Here is a 17,740-nt window from a genome sequence, read left to right as displayed (position 1 = left end):
ATCTGAGATGCATGAAATACATTAGCAGTCACTAATCTGACAAGGATTAAGAGTTATGAATGACCCTAATTCCAAAATATAGTTAGGTTTTTATAAGTTCTTGCCTTATTTCTGCCACTTACATGTTCTTTAGATGGTGTGATTTTTTTTGTCACTTTACAACTATAATTTTACCATTTTCTGCTGTGCTAGAAAATCTTGAAATGCTTAGTATCCAATTGCAGTATTTTTTTCATTTCTGCATTTTATTCTCATATATTGATTATATGAGAGAGCTCAATCGATCTTCATGAATTGCAATAGTTTTCTTTCCATCATTTAGCTAACAGACTTAATTTCCTTTTATGTAAGAGGTGAACATTTTTTGCTTACATTTTAACATCTTTAAAGTCTTTGTATTTTACAGTAAAAGAACATGATTACTTGGTATTTTATAAATAATTTCTTTGAGTTGGTGAAATATATAATTATTGTTAAATAACACCAAAATAATGATTAGTTAACAGATAAATGTCCAAGGTCATTGACTTATTTTGTCTCCTAGCTGTCAATGTCTGTTTAATATTATAGACCTCAGATATTAAGATTCTCTGGGAAATTATACAAACCCAACACAAAGCCTTACTTCCATTTCTCTGTTTTCACAGCTGTGACATTTTTCTCTGTTTATCTCAAAATGGCACTGTTGTCTCTTCTGTGGTCTCCTGGTGGTGTCTGAATTATATAAGGAATCCTCAGACTGGTTCTCGACCTCTGTCACCCTGCTTTCCTGAGCTGTCCTTTTCCTTACTTGATTAGTTTACAAATGCATCACAGATAACACCACACCAATATGACCAAGATAATAACGCATTTTATGTCTTCTTGTCCTCCATCAGAAAAGTGCACTAATTTTGCACTAATCCTTTCTTTCTCATATTACTTGGGAATCATATATAATTCTGATATATATTTGGGTGGTTACCTATGGCTGTTGATATACATTCTTGTATATTTCCTTATTTACCTTTTCACAGAAAATGTGCTTTATGACAGAGTGATTATTCTCATTTTCCAAATAAGAAAACAGAGTTTGGCTAAGCTCACATAATAATGGATAGCAGATTCTAAATTATGATTGATTTTCAGACCTCCTAACCAGTTATTTCTGTTTATCTATTCTGCCCTTTAATATCTAGACTCTGAATGCCTAACTCCATTTTTGCATTTTTTAACTTTTCATTTAATGATCTTGTAATAATTATTATCTATCTTGTAATAAAGAATTTGAACAGATAATAGTACTTTCCAGAGTTTTCCAGGTATATAACAAAATTTGATAGCATTTTAATCTGATAGGCAGTATTTTCATTAACTAATTCATTTTCAATTTAACTGTGATATGCTACCACAAATTAATTACTTTGAATAGGGGATGGCTTTAGTATTTGTTTTTAACGGAAACTATTTTTTAAGGAATATCACTTAAGCTAATATTGATGCAACTTGCCTATAATCTTTTTTCCACACCTCTTTTATTTTAGTTATGTTTCGCCTTTATGACACGGATGGAAATGGCTTCCTGGACAGCTCGGTAATTTTTTTCCTTCAAATTTTCTGTGAAAACTTCAAAGTAGTTTGTTCTGAAACAAAGCAATGAATAAATTCATAGCTATTACCACAGAAGGCACACTCAATATAATTTCCATGCACTCACACAGCATTTTGATCATCTGACTTTGAGAGTGATCTTAGGAAACCGTTAGGATTACAATTATTCTATTGAATAATTTTACTACAAAAGTGACTTTTTAATGCACTGAACTTAGATGAAAAGGAAAACTCCAGTGTTGTCTGAATAAAACATTAGCGAAAGTTGAGACCATTAACCTAAAAAGAAAAATATACATTTATCAGTGAGATTTGGTACTAAGGAGAATATTCAAAATACAAGTGAAATTTAAAAGAATTATCAAGTCAATCTAATTATTTTATTGTTTTCCCACTGTTAAAACATCTTTTTAATCATATATACTGTTGAAAAGGTAAGTACAGATTGCTTTGACCAATTTCCCTTTTTTAAAATGTCACATTCAGTTTTACATGCGTCTTGTACTCTTGTCAATCATTTTAGTCATAAAGGGTAATAGAAGAAAACACCTGCTCTGTATGATTTAATCTCAAGGAATAACTAGGTGTTTATGTTATTCATACTTTACCCAATCATTAATAACTTTGAGAGGACCAATTAGCACATGTTGGTACCTCATATATAAATCCATCGAACAGTGTATTATAATCTTCTAATATATTTGCATGTCATATTACATTCCTTTTGTTATGTAAAAGAAACATAAGGATATTTACACAACAATAAGCATCTGACTATGGAAATTTTGCATAGGTACACTAAAAGCAAATCTTTTCATATATTTAATACTGACTAAAATAAATGTTCTCTCATATTATGAGTGACTTTCTCTCATAATCTCATGTACCAGCTCTGGCATAATTCAAATAGAAGTTATAGAAGTTGGAGGTGTATTTCTGTGACATTGAGTAGGATAATATGAGCAGGATAATGGTACATTAGCTTCTCCAGAGAGAGATAAAAATATATAATTCCTGCTCTAGGAAATGACCACCAATCTGAATTGATGCTATGATTGTGAGATGTTTTAATGTTTATGTTGCTCTGATATTTCAAGTGCTATTATTTTTAAGTGCCCAGCAGTTCCTTTGCCATTTAGGAATATCAGACTGCATGATAAATTTGCTCATTTTCTGGTGGCATTTCATAGCTAAGAGTTTAGATTTCTTCTAGATAATTCAATATGCTTATTATAGCACTTCTGACTATACTACTACTGCAAATTATATTTTTAATGCAGATTTATTTACTGTTTCTTTTAACTTAATTAAAGGAATGTTTCTTTACTAGGCTTTTAGCCAGGGGTTGGCAGCTGATTTAAAAATTCAGTCCAATGCTTTTTTTATTATCACAGTTATATTACAAACAATATTTATTAACTATGTTACTGATAAACAATGTGTTGGGGATAAATGCATTTGTTTATCATTAAACTAGTCTTTTTTTTTTAGTAATGAAAAGTTTGGAAATTATTGGTATGGTTTTCTGCATGTAACTTACTGCCCTAGTATAATCCCTTCGATATCACGTTGTAATTGCATTTCCTGATGACTTTTCTTGGAAATTTAAAGGTAAAGCAGTTCACCCATAAAGATAAACAGAGGAAAATGGATTCTTTGAAAAATGACCACTATGTCTAATATTACTTATTAATGCTCGCTGATCATTTTCAATATGCCTGATGGGTAGTTCATCTCATATATAGCATATTTGTAGCAACTCTGAACTAGGTAAGATTCGAATATCCATGTTGCTGATGAGGAAACCGAGTCTTAAGGAGGTTAAATAACTATGTAATGTTACATGCCTACTGTAATAGTCCATCAAACATCATTTTTATCCCTATAAACTTAAGAGGGTCTTTAACTCTTTGAAGCTATTACGTATATGAGTAGAGTTAGAGTAGGTGAAAGTTCAGTAACACACACACACACACAATTCTAGCTTATAATTCCAAGGGATTTTTGTAGTAAATAAGCATACATATATGTGCACTGTTTCTGGAGAAAATGATATTACATAAGTAACATTTTCTTGATTGAACTTTTTCTGGAAAATATGAGCTTCCATCAGTTTCTCAGAGAACTCCCGCCAAAAGGAGATCTATTTTACTCTTTTCTTCATTCCATGGATATTAAATACATGTATTAGGTTAGAGATTTGAGCTGAAGAATAGTCTTTTACTATTATACTCCCATGCCTTATTCTTATACTTTTTACTTTTTAAATGATCATACTATTAAACACCACTTTTTGTTATGTCATTGACTACAAATAAAATTACTAACATTTACAAGCCATGTTTAGTCTTTTCTGGAGACAGGTAGTGAAAAAAAATAGGCCTGAAAATAATTTTAGTCAAGTTCTATGCATAGAAAGCATTTCTTCAAAGAAGCCACATTCAAGCCAAATAATGTGACACTTCAAACTAAAATTATATTCCCTCTAAATAAACTCTTCATGTACTTAGCCTCCAAATCTTGACCCTGGACTCTCCTCCAGCAGAGCCAATTATTCCAATAAATGGCTAGAACTGTCAATACACAGTCTTAGTGTGTCAGAATAAAAATAAACATCTCAGTAGCTCTGGGATACTTCCTTCCACCCTTCCACACCTGTTTTCAAGCCAAAGGGTCAGGATACCCAGTACATTAAAAATCACATCTTGCAAAAATACACATGCACCTCTTTTTATCATCCATTCCTTTCCAAAGGAAGATTTGCTTTCTTAGAAATCTGAAAGAAAAATCTTTCTTTGGGTAGCTGTGCCCTCTCCTGGTGAAGATTTCTAGATATGGTACAAAATGAATTTCTGTTTAGACTCTTATTTAAGTTAACCAGACCTTTAGAAATCATATGTTTATTTATGTATATATAACTAAGGAAGCTATGTGATCAATTTCACATATAATTCCTCATATCACTCCTTTAGTTATATACATACATATATGATCAATTATATATGAAATTGTTTGTATAATTCCTTTTCAGCTACTTGAACAAAAAACAGTTTCTCTAAGTCAGACTTGAAGAACTTACTAAAGCCTTGTTTCTCTCTCTCTCTCTCTCTCTCTCTCTCTATCTCTCTCTCTCTCTGCTACAGGAACTAGAAAACATCATCAGTCAGATGATGCATGTGGCAGAGTACCTTGAATGGGATGTCACTGAACTTAACCCAGTAGGTATATGGATGATTTAACTGTTGGCTGAATTCTAGAAGCTCCCTTTCCCGCTTGTCTTTTTTAAATCTAATAAATTACTACCATTTAATTTTGTCTTTGGCTACTGCTAACTTACTTTTTCGAATCAGTAGCCAGGGTGCATTCTGAACAAGAAAATATATATGTATGTGGTGTTCAGAAGCTCTTCACTGTAACTGTTTTTCTTTGTCATGAAGATGAATTTGAATGGTGGTCTGCTATGCATGCTGAACACAAGCTGCTGATGGGCATTGCCAAGGTCATGCCATGTCATAAAACAATTTTTGATATATTTTTTCATAGCCCTATGATCTTTTAAAATGCAAATAGATTAAAATTATCTTAAAAGAGGATGTGGATAGTAAGAAAATGATGGTGACAGTTGACTATGCACCGTGCACTGTGTTATCTTGTGCTGACAATTCTCTGAGGTAGATACTATTTTATTCATGTTACAGATGAGGAAATTGAGGCATTGAAATGTTAAAGTTACTTGTGCAAAACTCTTTAGCAGGGTAAAGATAGAACTAGGAAATTGTAATCAAATCATTTAAAGAAATTCTATCTAATGATGCTGATAAGAATGTATGCCAAATTCACCATGTTTTTCAAGTTACATTAAAACATACTTGATTAAAAATATTTTGATTTTTTGATTTTGGACAGAAATAATCTTTTGGGGAGAGTTGACAAATGCTACTGATTTTAATTTTTTTGAAACCAACTCAAGTATAACAAATTGCTAATGACTGAAGCAAATACAAATTAGTTTTATTAAATGGTTTACATTTTGTCTAAGTTCAAGAAGCCTATTCTTTAACTACTGCTCATTTTTATGCAGTTAACAGCATGTATGGCATGGTCATGTGACAGAGAACTCTCATAGAATTCCCTGGCTTTGCACTCTTGCATTCCAAGTTCGTGCAAGTAAAATACATTAAAGCTATGTGCAATGTCATGTGCAATGGAAGGCAGCATTTTTACTGAGATTGGAATTTTCCAGGTTTTGGCTCCATTCTTTTTTTCTTTGGGGTCCATGTTGAAATATCCTTGCTGTGCTCATACTGGGTAGTAGATGTCATTTACAGGTTACAGTGTGTATATGAGATGACAAAGTAGCTGGTAACATGCATTTGATTCACTTTAAAAGTATTTTAACTGAAGTCAAGGGCCTTAATAGTTTTATTGTGCACTTTTTTTTTTTTAGTTACATAACTTTAAAAATTCTTCCCTACCCATCACCTTAATATCTATGACAGTTACTTGTCTGCCAAGTCTCATGTTCTCCCTGGAGTGATGGAGGGATGTGGGTTATTGTCTTGTCAGCTTTCAAAGCAGAAGTGGGCACATCTTCACAAGCAAAACTGTTTATAGTGGGGAGGTGGATTTGAGAAGAGAAAGATCTGGAAGCTCTGAAGAAGGAAACCTTTGGTGGCTAAACAGTCTAGTGATGACAGATGCCTATTGGGAAGTACAATTAGTAATCTATATAGCCTTACTTACCATGTGTGGCACACACTGGGGTTTCTGCAGAAAGGCAATATGACTTACCTGTGCACCGTGTTGCTGTCACAGTAACTGCCTTTGCTTGCCGAATGATTCAACAGCTGTCGCCCATTTAAAACAAATGTACACATTTGTACATATTGTCAGACCCCTGATGAGTCTGCAGATGTGAATAATGAGAAGTGACCAATTAAAGTTGATGGCATTAAGTAGGACAGACTGAGATGTTTTTTGAATAAGTTTTTAAAAACATGAAGCCAGGTTCTAATTAATATTAGGAACAAAATGAAAGATCAGCTGCCTAAGACAAATGCCTTGTGCTTTGGTTGTCTCATCTGTTCATTTCTACCAGTTCCTTAGAGCACCTTCAAGGCCAGGACAGAAGATGTGCAGCCAATTTGCTAAATTGTAAATATCTACTCTTCTCATTTTGAAAATAATCAATTAATTCTGCATCATTTTGTCCTTAAAAGTATCTGTTTTTCTAACACCGATAGATAAGTTTATTTCTATGAGGATAAATAATCTAAGTTTAAAGTGCCAGTCAACCATAACACTACTTGTTGAGATATCAGGTTGATTCCACTTATTGTACTTCTTCAAACTTTTGTTCTAATGCTGTCTGCAATTCATTATTTTTCTGAATTGATTGAAATGTACATATTAGATTAAGGTGTGAGCTGCTTACTGCACTGGCGTTCTAGCATGTCAGCCATCTTGTGCTGTTACATGGGAAGGGCTTGCTTTCCCTACAGACAAGGGTAATGTTTGGAACTTACTGATTTCTGCTGATATCACACTAACAATTCCTATATGACTGACTTACTACTTATGCTTGATGCTCTTTGAAGAGACATATTAACACATTTAATCTTTACACCAACCCTGTGGATTAAATACTGGTATTGTCACTGTACTCCTGAGAGATAATGTACTGCAAACATTGTGGAAAATGTTTTGGGACTTTATGCAAGTCATCTGTAGAACAGAGATCTAATCAAAGATGACTTGATTGTTTAACATCTTGGCTCTGTTAAGTTCTGATAGGCAATTAGAAGCACCTTAATTCTCTCGCCCCTTAGCACTTAGCCAAGAATTATTTCAGCTCTTTGCCATGAAGTTAATTTGTTCAGACATTATCCAGCATATATTTAAATAAAAAAATAATCTAGAGAAAGCAATTAAGGACCACTTTCACCATTAAATTAACAATATCTTCTTGTTTTAGCAGTACCTTTCAGTGACAAAATATTAAAAAGTTAAGCAATTATTCCTAAAAGTTGATCAATGTAAGTAGTCAGGTTCTATAAATCAGAGCAAAGCCACAATTTCCTCAATAATAGGATTAGAATTATATGGAATTACTTATATATTTAACTGAACTCTACATGTTCCTATTAGTTACAGTTTATTATAGCCAGTTTAATGCAATGCAGGTCCTTGGTTGTATCATATGAAATTCATTTTATTGATTAATTGCAAGTCTTTTCTTATTTCTTCCTCTGCTATATTCTAGATCCTCCATGAAATGATGGAAGAAATTGACTATGATCATGATGGAACAGTTTCTCTTCAGGAGTGGATCCAAGGAGGAATGACCACTATTCCACTTCTTGTGCTCCTGGGCTTGGAAAATGTAAGCATTTATATAGTGGAAGCTGGCCTGCCAGCAAGTCAGTGGGAGAGTCTATTCCACATTTTGATTATAAAGTTATCTGGTCATTTTTTACCATAAAGCATGTTGTGAGTCCCTGATCCTTTCAATAAACATGCAATAGTGCAATTTTAACAATGGCCCATTGTGTAATAAAAGTTACCACAAACATTAATTGATTTGTTTCTGACATTAACTTAGAATTTAATATATATATTTTTCCTTACTTAAATTACAATCTAGTTTTAAAAAGTTATTGCACTTCTTACATCATCTAATACGGGGCAATCCCCCAATATTCCTGTATTCTGTGGGTCTTGGGCGTCATCCCAGTTTATATCTTACCTCCCCCATGAAGATAATCTAATTTATTGATAATCAATATTTGGCAGAGTCAATTAGATATATATGAGGGAAAGAAGACAAAACATGATATATCGTATATTAAGATATCTGATACGTATCACACATACACACATTTTATATAGCCTTTCATTTTAACTCTGTCAAAATTGTCTTTAATCAGTGTCTCTAGTGGTAATTAATACTGACATTGGGAAATAAAATAGATCCACCTAGGTTCAGGATGTGATATGATAATGAGTTTGAAACTAAAAGTCACGCTGTGTCACGCTTTATATGAAATTTGGCAAAATGCTAACTTGAAATCCAGTGAGTCAATATTAGATTTTTGCATTTGTCATTTAATAGTTATACAAGAGTGACTATCACATGCATATAGTAAAATGAATGCTGAAATTCAAAGAGCACTGCTGAAATTGAAGAGCAAGATGACACATATAATAATCACAGTTTTGAAATGCCAGATAATAACATCCACTATGCCTTTGCTATTGACACCACAACTTCGTACTTCTTGTTCCCAGCAGTAATTTTGCAGATTGAAGCCTACACTGCAATCATTGAAGATATCAAAATTTTGAGTCAAGTTTCCAGAAATCCTAGTCTATGTTGTAAAATATGTTTGAGTTATTATGATTATGTTTATTCATATTTTCATATGAGTTTGGCAATATATAAATGGGCTCTAGGACAGTTTCATTTGTCTCTTTTCCACAAGGATCTTCAAATTCTTTTACATTCATGTTAACATACCCTTCATGAGGCCTATGGCATTCTAGACATAGAGGACACTAAGGAAAAATTACTAATAGGTGATATAGAGGAAATTAAAGTAAATAATTTATTGGAAAAAAAGATGATGAACACATCTTGTTTTTTAAGATAGATATTTCTAGATCCTGAAAACTAATAAAGCAATAGTTCTTGTATCTCATGCTCTTATAGTCTCTATGATGTGATATAATTTTGTACTAACTTCTAGATATCTGTATTATATTGGTATAATATAACAAAGGGATATAAAAATCAGACTGTTGGGAGAAAATGAATAGAAAATTTACAAAAGTGTTAAATTGTAAGGTTTAGTGTATATTCGGTGCTGAAAAATAGTTGTCAAGTGACTAGTGAAAAAGTTCTAAAAGAAGTGGTTCTCTAGAAGGGAGTTTTATCTTTTTAAAGCTAAAATTTTGCTTATCTAAATGTTTATGGAAATTCTAGTATCAGACAGTGAGAGAAGATGCCAGAGTGAGTAAGTAAGCCATTTGGTTTTGTGTGTGTGTGTGTGTGTGTGTATGGGGGGGAGGTGGTTGCAGAAGTAGAGACTTAGTCACCTATAATTTAAATATCAGAGCAATATTTTGAAATATTGTTTTTCTTTAGAAACTTGTTTATAAATTCTTTATTTTTATTCATAAACATAGGTATTTTATATAAGTATGCAAACAACATGGATAAATAAAGGCTACAAATTGATGTGGATTTATCTCAAAATCTTTCAAGCAAATAGACTTCCTCATCAGTTTCTAGTGTATGGGTAGTTTTATTTCAACCGAATGATAACTTTTTGCCTTCATGTACATAAACTTAATTATATACAATTTACTTTATAATAGCTTGATTACATTCATCTTTGTGTTTTTAGTAAAAAAGATATTTTGGGGGACTTAAATAGAAAAAATCAGAGTTTCAACAAAGTAACCAAAGCTATGTTTCAAAATTGTTTCCAGTTATGGCCACTAGATGGCAGGGATGTATTGTTTAATGTCATAGGTCAGCAAATAGAGGATGTTTGCTGTTTGCCTGTAAAGAACAATTCTGAGAGAAATCTCTTCCCTTCACTTTTTAAAAAAGAGTAAGGCAATAATTTTTTAAAAAATGTCCATTAAAAATGTATAGGCAATGCAATTAGGATCACAAACAGAGCATCTTTGTTAGAAACAGCTTTTCGTTCTGAAACATGGTGTTTTACAAAGCAGGAATGACACAGTGACAGCTAAGTGATGAGGGTCTTTTTTTTTTTTTGTAATTGAGATTTATTTCCTTTATTGCAGGCAATTAATGTGCTATGTTGCTACCTGTTGGGAATGTGATCCTTGGTGCCGTTTCTCCCTTTCCTGTAACTCCCAGCTCTTTTGCTTATCAAATAGCAAATCTTAAAGCTCTAGGTGCATTTAGAAATTTATCTAGAGTCTGTCTTGATATGTTGTCCTGTATATTCATGCCTATTGTCAATTATGAGCTTGGGGAGAAGATTCTAATTGACACTGCATGGTAAATACCACTGTGTATTTGAAAGTGTCTGTGGTGTATTAGTCAAATTACTCAGATAAGAATATTGTCCTGGGAGAGTAAGACTCACTTGTAAGGCAAGAAAGTTGTGAATTCATTGTAGTTTGTTTTTCTCCATCAACATAATTTTTAATCTAACCCATTTTAAATATTATCTTTAAATATTTTGGTACCAAAATCAGAAGTTAAGTTTATCAGGACCAGATTCTATACCAAATGCCACAGATGAATCATTTTCTTTATCTAACTAGACGTTCTACAAGCTATATGAAACTCAAGATGAAATGGTGCAGTCTTGGTCTCTCTTACATCTGAATGAAAACCAAGAGTTTGAGTGGCATATGGGATTTCAATTACTACAGTAAAACATTTATACCGTATTCTCCCTTAAGCATTCATCTCACTGAAGTTATTTTTTAAAAACATCTCAATTTGAATTAAAAAAAAATCATGTTTAAATAACTGTATCTAGAAATAGTCTCTGTTCCAGTGATTGGCAAATTTTATCTGTAAAAGGACGGATAGTAAATAATTTTTATCTTTGTGGGCCATAAGTTGCAACTGCTCAACTCTGCTGTTGAATCACAAGTGCAATTACAGATACTATGTTAATGAGAGAGCGAGGCTGTGTTTCTTTTTATTTTGTAAGGTTTCTAACTTTTATTGAGATAAAATTCATGTAACATAAAAGGTATTTTTTAATGATTTTGTAATATCCGGTTCAGTGATTTTCATTATCCTTATAATTTTGCATCTTTTTCTAATTCCAGAACTTTTTTTTTTTTTTACATCAGGAATAAACATCTTCATTAAGCAGTCACTCCCATAGAAGCTTATTTATAAAAACAAAATTGTTGGACAGATTTGACCCAAAGGCCATAAATTACTGACCCCCTATTTATTCTATTATAAATCTGGCATATTACAAATAGAAAGAGTTTTCATTTTAGTCATTTAAGAAATAGGAATAAAACACCTTTTATTTAGCTCAGTAAGATAATCCCAGCAAGGCATGAGGACTAATGAAGATATCCCATTGTAACAGTGGACTTCATCAACTTGGTCTTTACCCTGACTTTATTAGTAGCTAACTAGATCATTTTGTGCCATTCAGTCATTCTCTCTGAACACATAGAAAGCAGTCAAGCATTTCCTTTATTCTTTTAATATTCTTTCAGTTCAAACTTTCCTTTTTCTAGATGGACAAATTTATTAATTATACTCTAATTCTTGAAATTTGTAATCTTGGATCATTACATTTTTCAAGGAAAATTTCTGAATTCACATTATTACAAAAACCAGGAATAAATGTTTAAGTAGTAGTAAGTGGGAACTTGCCTTGATGTAAAGAAACTTTGACTTCTTAGTTGGGGAGTCTTGTGCCCACATCTAGCCTGCATGATTTCTGAATAGATAGATATTTTGATCTCACTCCATGTGATCACAGAATCCTAATCTTTAATCTCTATATTCAGTTTAAACTTTGTTATTTGATTGAAATGTTTTAGGACCCACATATGTTTTTGCCTCACTCAGTAGACTATCAGTGATTGTTTGATTTGATTCCTGATTTCTGTGAAATATGTACCCTAAAGAAATTTCTGAGTGTGATGGAAAACACAATTCATGTATTCTTACTAGATTTGGAAAAGTAATGTTTCACACTCAATATTTTTAAAATTTAATTTGTTAAGAGTTGTTCTGCTGTCTATACATTGCTCAATAGAAGGTGATACTAGACTGGATAAATGCAGGCATTCTTGACATATCACATTGGGTCAGTCAATGAAAATGACCATGTGGTCTTAGATGATATTGAATTTGCATTTGAACCATAAGACCTGACCTTAGAAAATGTTATCTGATTGTCTCTGCTGTGGTCCAATTTAGTTCTTCTTTTTGTCTAAAAGTATAGTTTCAGAGTGTCACAATTTTTTGGAGTCCTTGAACAGAAAAGTAAGGTAATTTAATGGTGCTTATTATTTAATGAATTGGAATTAATTTGCAACATTAGCTTTTCAGTGGGATTAAAGCAAAGCCAGTTGAAACAGGGATATGGCTAGGTTGGGGTCTCAGGACATTTTCCCTGCGACATGAGTGAAATTTCTTCTTGAGTGCTTTTGGACACTGATATAATTTATAATATCCCTAGTTCACTTTACTATTATATGTGATCCTGGATGCATTTAGGAAAAAAAGTAAAGAAAAAATCACTAGGACCATGAAATAGGTTTAATTTTTCAAGGGCATTCTTCCCTTTGAAGCATATTCACTTGACTTGTAGCAGATTAAAAGGAGAGCTCCTTCTGAGCATGAACTTGCTGAGGTTTCACTAAAACTTTCTCTCTTATCAGCACAGAACTGATCTGCTTCATTATAAAACAAGGTGTCTTCAAGATATCAAGAATACATTTCTATTAAGAATAATGTCCACTAATATAAAAAAATACCTAAAGAGAGCAAATTTATTTTATGAAATAAAGTTTGATAAACCTACAAACATCCCTCTCCAACCTTGTGGCTGATGTTACACAACTCAGCCCACTGATGGTGAAAATATTTGCTGTTTATATAACACCAGTCTTCTGAGGAGCTTCATTGACTTCGTAGGTATTGCATAATGAAATCTCACACCACAGCCTGGCAAAGGAAAGTGGGTACTTCCCTTTATTAGAGAGGAAAATAGTAAGAAAGTGAAATGACTTATCCCCATTTCCTGAGTAGGACAGAATTCAGATTCCCTCTCCATTTCTCTTTTATACAAATAAATTTCTTCCAATGATAATAAATATTTATTTGCAATAGAAGCACCAATAGAAATATGCAGAACTGGCTGATAGAATATAGTAAGGGACAGTTTCTTCTCTCCCCCACTAAGTTTACCATCTAAATAAGACAAACAAGACAAGACATGAAAATATGAGGGTTGGGGTGTAATTTGCACTGCTGAGAAGTAATTGTCTCCTGGTTTCAATTTCTTCTCTTGAAGTCACATACATATTTCATCCTTTGCATATTTTGACTATGTATCCAGCTAGGAGCTATAAAGCTATTTAATTTGTTTTTGGTAAAGCATTTTATGTCTGGGTAATGGATTTGTGCATCAGTTGCGCCTGTAACATGGCTAAGTGTTCTGATTGACAGAACACCCACGTTCAGACTTGTTTATTTTTTGATAAGGAAAATGCCAGCTAACTTAGTCCATATGTGCTTTTCAACAAGATGAGGCTTATTCACATGTAATGGACAATCATTTAAAAATAAAATGACAAGGCTTATAAGAACAGTAATACATATGAAATTTAGATTTGCCTTTTTCCTTTTCATTTAAAAATGGTTTGAACATTTTAAAAATATTTTAAACTTGCTAACTATATCAATGTTTTTAAAAAATGACCAACCCCTTTGTTTAAACTTGCTCATATCACAATGTCTTATTCTTATTTGGCGGAATTGAATTTTCAAAATGTAGGCAGTTTGGAAAATATTACAAACAGATATATAAAACATTCTATTCAAATAATAAAGATACTCAAAATTTATGACTCCTGGGACTTAAGCAAACCAGGACCAGAATCAAAAATCACTATGAAGCCGATTCTTAAGTTTTGGAAGAAAACTGAAACACCCTTGCCTTCTGAAGTCCTCTCCATGATACCTTCTGCATAACTTCTTTTGGTGAGAGCTTCTAAGGCATCTTTCAGAAATTAATCTGACTATTGTCAAAAAGTGTGATGGAGCTGAGATTTAGCCCACTTGAAAATTAACGCTTGTCTCAGTTTCATGGATGCTTGTTGAGGACATGAGACCCTTTGGTAAGAACAAAGGAACTTCTTTACTGACTGCAAAGTAAGCTTAGTAAGAGCTTCACATCAGCCAGTTTTCCTGGCTCTTGAAGTCTTGGTGGAGAAGACCCAAGTAATTGCTGTACACATCAGAACTTGGAAGCCTTGGCTTATGGATGCTAAGTCTTTTATAATGTGCAGTAAACAAACTTGCTTAACCTTCAGTTAGAAGACAGATGTTTTTGTTATTCTGGACATAAATGAACTTGCCCTCTGCTCTAGAGGGAGACACATATCTATTGTCCAAATCTTTGAAAAGACAACCTGGAGGAAAAGGCAGTTCTTCTTATAAAATGTGCAAAAATTCAATAGACTCATGGATAATTATCTCCTAGGAAGCACTTTCATTAATGTTTCATATTATGATGCAAATTTGACATTTCTGGTCCTAATGTAAGTGTTAGTTACTATGGATTTAATCTGCTACTACAAATCTGGTTGTTTATCTCTTGACTGGGGATAGGAAAAAGTATTTGTTAAGCATTATTATTAATATTTGATTAACAAAAGAAACAAGTTGATCTGAACAAATTTATATTGTCACACTACTTCAGAATTAATATTAGGTTTTTTCATCACCTACTATATGATCAAAAAATAGTGGGTGATCAAAAAATCACTCAGCAGATGTATTCTAACAAATATGACGACTTGTCTAACTTGAAAAAATATGTCATATTTTTAATACCAATAAAACTCTATCAAAAATTACTCGGTTCGATATAATTTGGTTCATGAGATACAAGGACTATATGCTAATGGAAAAATTATGGTAACAAAGCAATGATGTATAATAACTTCATTTAATAGATTTAAACTTCTTATTTTTAATACCAATAAAACTCTATCAAAAATTACTCGGTTCGATATAATTTGGTTCATGAGATACAAGGACTATATGCTAATGGAAAAATTATGGTAACAAAGCAATGATGTATAATAACTTCATTTAATAGATTTAAACTTCTTATAAGGAATTACAAGATTCTTAAGCATCATATTGTTTCATTTTACTTAAATCTTGAACAATGCAGATGTGATTAACTATTAGAGAAGTAGTTATTATGATATTATATAGTTTTACTTGGAAGAATAAATAGTAATTACAGTTGTTATGCTAAAATATGAATTCATTTAAATTCAAGTTTTTGTGGCAAATAATTAGTGATTATTATACATAAATACAGTAATATTTTTACTGCCTGTCCATTAGATTCAAATCACTCAGATTCTCAGGGTAAACAACGTGCTAATATAATTAGGTCCTTAAATATTTATCTTTTAAAATTTGCTGTTTGAGATATACAAAAATATATTGCTATGAATTATAACATATAAGGAATATCCAAAAAAATCGTGTCTGCATTTCAAGTTTTAATTTTTTGCAGCTCATCCCCTCAAGGGCATTTTCTCCCTCTTTTGTCATTGAGTATGGGATTGTGTTGAGGATAAAACTTTCCAAGGCGTGGCAAACACATCCCTGCTTTTAGGGAGTACTCCCTTTGGCAGGTCATTATGGTTTGGGACATGCTGTTGAACTGTTGACATTAGACAAGAATTTGTGGTTGCTATAGCATCTGAAATTTGTTAGAAGAATCTTATTCCACGAGAGTACATGTGTTTTTCTAGACTCTGTGGCGATCTTGGAGAAAGTCAGGGATGAAATAACAGATTGTCTTCAAATGCTTCAGTCCAGTTCTAAATTTTATTGGCACTTGCATATTCTACTGTTTATTTCATTAAGTGAAATCTGTTTTTCTTGCTTCCCATGCAGAACGTGAAAGATGATGGACAGCATGTGTGGAGACTCAAACACTTTAACAAACCTGCTTACTGCAATCTCTGCTTGAACATGCTGATCGGTGTAGGGAAGCAGGGCCTCTGCTGCTCCTGTGAGTGTGCCAACTCAGCTCGGACATCCTCTCTGCCTAGTGAGGGAAGGTTGATTTCATGGGCTAACCCTGTTTGTAGCTGACAACCTGAGAAATCATCCCGACCCTTCATATACCTTTTGCTTATCTTTCTGAATGTTGAGGTCACTCTACTTTTAACAGTTTTCAATTTTGGGAAACTCTGCCCTTGGAAAACAACTAAAGATATGTTCCAATTAATTAACCATTTTCTTGCCAGTGGAGTTTAATTTATACATGGTTCCTATTTCTTCTAAGGTTGTTATGAAAATGTTTACTCATGTCTCATTTATATCCTGCTCATATTTATCCCTTATTCCCTAAGTTAGCCACTTTATTCACATTGACTTCTTATAATGAATCACTTCCTTCAGGTCTATTAAAAAAAAGTTAAATTAGTTGAATATTGATTGCATTCAAATTAAGAAGTTACAAGGGCAACAAACCAACCTTAAACCTCAAAGGCATTATTTTTAATGCTGTCATGAAGAAAATCTTCATATATGCTTAATATTTAAACCCAAAGCATCACCACTTCATGAGTTGTGGCCATTTTTTTCAAGTACATTTAATTTTTATTGTTCTCTACGAAGCAAGTATTTCCGAGCAGTAGTTTCTAGTATTGTATGTAACAATAAATTTATAAAATTTACCTAAGTCAACATAAATGCCTGTGAAACGTTTCCATTCTTCAGTGTCCCCTTTAAAATAAAGGAACGTGTGTCCTCAGTAAAGTAGAAAGTTCTCTCAATACAGCAATTTTTTCATCTGTTTCTTTCTCTATCCATTATGTGCAGAGTTACTGAAGTAGTCAGGTGGATTAGAAACATTGCATTCTTGTGCATTTACATTAAATCTAATTTCTTACCTGGTTCCCCATACACTGCATAGTTTTAAGATAGTATTTTTAGTTAGCAACTTCTTGGTAGTAGGCTTGGGAATTGTCTTTCTCCCAGATGTATTATTTGACATTAAAAACCTTGTTTTAGTGCCACAGTTCAGTGATCCTTAAGGGTTTAATTATTTTTATAAAGCCACATGAGATAGCCATGTCTCACTTGGAGGGCAGTTTCTAGTGGGTATATCTGAAAAGTTCATTATACTAAACGTTCTCCATATACAAAGAAAAATGTTTTTAAAGTTTTATTGTTTAGGTGGAAATAATTTTTCATGGTTGATTCTCTTAATGGGAGCATATGGAACAAAAGCATAGCTTCCAAATAATGTGAACAATGTCATAAATAGGACAGTGAAAATTTTGTTCACAAACTTAATGTGGAAAATGCAATATTTTTAATATTATTACTTGTATGGAAGACAAGAAAAAGTATATTTCTTCCTCA

General features: G+C 32.6%; 1 protein-coding gene across 5 annotated transcripts in view; it reads left to right on the top strand.

Moving 5' to 3' along the window:
• The window catches only part of DGKB (diacylglycerol kinase beta), a gene marked incomplete at both ends in the record, with an annotated part of 589,868 nt that overhangs the window by 119,943 nt on the left and 452,185 nt on the right, over window positions 1-17,740 (top strand). For all 5 annotated transcript variants that reach the window (XM_084230110.1, XM_084230108.1, XM_084230109.1 and 2 more), the window contains 4 exons: window positions 1,524-1,573; window positions 4,734-4,808; window positions 7,853-7,972; window positions 16,262-16,379. In XM_084230110.1, the coding sequence (XP_084086236.1) occupies window positions 1,524-1,573; window positions 4,734-4,808; window positions 7,853-7,972; window positions 16,262-16,379 (363 nt within the window). The remainder of the gene's footprint in view (window positions 1-1,523; window positions 1,574-4,733; window positions 4,809-7,852; window positions 7,973-16,261; window positions 16,380-17,740) is intronic.

The sequence above is a fragment of the Talpa europaea genome (assembly GCF_964194135.1).
Source record: "Talpa europaea genome assembly, chromosome: 3".
Lineage (NCBI taxonomy): Eukaryota > Metazoa > Chordata > Mammalia > Eulipotyphla > Talpidae > Talpa > Talpa europaea.
Note: the sequence above shows the minus strand (reverse complement) of the source record. Positions and strands in the feature narration are given on the sequence as shown.